General features: G+C 30.7%; 1 protein-coding gene across 1 annotated transcript in view; it reads left to right on the top strand.

Moving 5' to 3' along the window:
* The first annotated feature begins 1583 nt into the window (after window positions 1–1583).
* The window catches only part of LOC105452876 (synaptic vesicle glycoprotein 2B-like), an 8035-nt gene continuing 7344 nt past the window's right edge, over window positions 1584–2274 (top strand). The window contains exon 1 of the mRNA XM_011694406.1: window positions 1584–1888. Coding sequence (XP_011692708.1) covers window positions 1813–1888 — 76 coding nt within the window. The 5' untranslated portion in view covers window positions 1584–1812. The remainder of the gene's footprint in view (window positions 1889–2274) is intronic.

Below are 2274 nucleotides of genomic sequence, written 5' to 3'. Positions count from 1 at the left end.
GAACAAAGTCTCAGAAATATCATCGACAAAGTTTTAAAGAAACTTTTAGAATTTTATCATACTTATTCTTAATCTGGCAAGATAATCTTATACTGTTTAATAGATATCACCGTAAGAAATATCCTTTGGGAGTTAGTTAAAAATCGTTAGTTAGTTTAAAAATCGTTCTATTAGCATCAGATATCTAACGTGACGCTAAATGGATATGTAATTTTATTTACAATTTTAAGTTTTATTTAGCAGCGAGAGCGATAAAACTAATATAAGAAGAAAAATATTAATATATTAAATAATAGATCGCACATCTTTTAATTGATTTTATCGATTTTATAGCCAATATAATCATCGTAGTCATAAAATATGATTATTTATACAAAGTTTTGCTGATGCGATATTGAAAGGTGATAATATATTTTATTACAGATGAATAATTATACATTGATTATTAGTAGGTTTATGATTAATGTAAATAAAAAGAATAGGAAAGAAAATTGAGAATATGCGTGAGGATTATAAATGATAACAAATACTGCTTGATTAAGGATTAACGGAATTTTCAGGATTTAGTTTCCTTTACAATTTCTTATCAAATGAATTATGAATTTACAAAGCGCCAGTTATAATTCACTTGAGAAATACTTTGTTAAGATGTGCTACGTATATTATACAAGACGCTACAATGTTTGATGAAATATTATTTACGAGCGTACGTCGGAAAATGAAAAAACAATTCCCATAAGAGAGCCATTGTTTTCTTGAAAATTAAAGTAGTAAAGAAACCAACAAGTCCGTATAATTTAAATAAATAAACATAGTGGAAGAGAAAATCTTTATCTCGAAAAATTCTGTTGTGAACAGAGCTTCGAGAAATGTTAAGATAGAATTTTATGTAGGTAGCTCGCACATCTTCAGATTGATTCTATCAATTTTATAGCCGATAGAATCATCGTAGTCGTAAACTCAGAGGGATTTACTTCGCGCACTGTTTGCTGCACAAAAAACAATAGGTAAAAGAACTCTCTACCGCATTCTTGAAATATCGCAACTTACGTGAAAATACGGAATATTGAGTGGAGCTATTACTATTCCTTTGACGCTGCTTCTTCGTAGAACAAAACAGAATGTCATCTGGATTTAGTTTGTCAGTTACGCGTTTGAATAAATTCTACGAAAAGCAAAAGGACATTTCTGTCCGCAGCTACTGTGAACTAAAAATTTATTTATTATACTTATATAAATGTTGTACTTTTATATACATTAATCCCGGAAGAGAATTTATATATGTATATATAAAATAATTAGAATTATAATTAAGAATTATGATAAGAATTATTATAATTAAATGTAAATAATTATAATAATGTAAGTAATTATATAATCAAACGTCATCAGGCACGTGGACATGTTTGCTTAAACTGTCGATTCCCGTCGACAAATATCAGAATCGTTAGCGCGATGCTGCGCGTAGTAAATCAACGGGTTGCGGGTTTACTCAAGTGATAAAATTGTTTGAGTGATATTAAGCGATGAGCTCGAAGAGGCGACAAGGAGAGAAAACATCTTTGAAAGTGGAGTGATTTCATCAGCTTGCGCATGAAAGATTACCCTGCAGAATCTATGCGTACCGCATATATGTGCCGTATAATCACTGTTTTCGAAACTCCACTCACACAGAAGCTGCTTGAACGCGGTCCCGTTTTGACGCGCGCGTAACTAAAATTTGAGAAAATCGCATTGAGCATTCATTTTCTGCTTGATTATGTGTGTTGTGTAATTACCGTTTGATATCTTTCGCAAAATAAGCATTCTGTGATGTCGAACAAATCTAGCAACAAACCTAACGTAACCGATGTGTCTGAGAAGAAGCAAATTCCACAACGAGATTCAAGTAAGCATACGATACTTGCAAACCGAAAGGGATTTTGCTAAAGAATAATTTTGAAATTATTAGACTTTAATGTTAATAATAACACTAGTTTACAAAAATGTTTTTTTTTGTTATTTTGAACTAGACTATGTGTTTCTTATAGATTTTTGGAAGCTAAAAACGATGCCGCAAACCAAATTTCTCCAGCACGTTAGGTTTTCAAGATAATTGAGATTTAATGTCCAAAAAATTGCTTTTTCGACGATATTTGACATTTTTTTTTTGTAAAAATTATTAACGTTATCTTGAAATTTTGATCAGAAATTACGAATATTGATCATCGCCTATAAAATGCATTCTGTTTTTATTTCTTGGCTTGCGGCATCATTTTCAGCATCAAAAATCTA

This window comes from Wasmannia auropunctata, unplaced genomic scaffold (assembly GCF_000956235.1).
Source record: "Wasmannia auropunctata unplaced genomic scaffold, wasmannia.A_1.0 LD336026.1, whole genome shotgun sequence".
Lineage (NCBI taxonomy): Eukaryota > Metazoa > Arthropoda > Insecta > Hymenoptera > Formicidae > Wasmannia > Wasmannia auropunctata.
The sequence above is the reverse complement of the archived record's forward strand: the minus strand, read 5'-3'. Positions and strand labels throughout refer to the sequence as shown.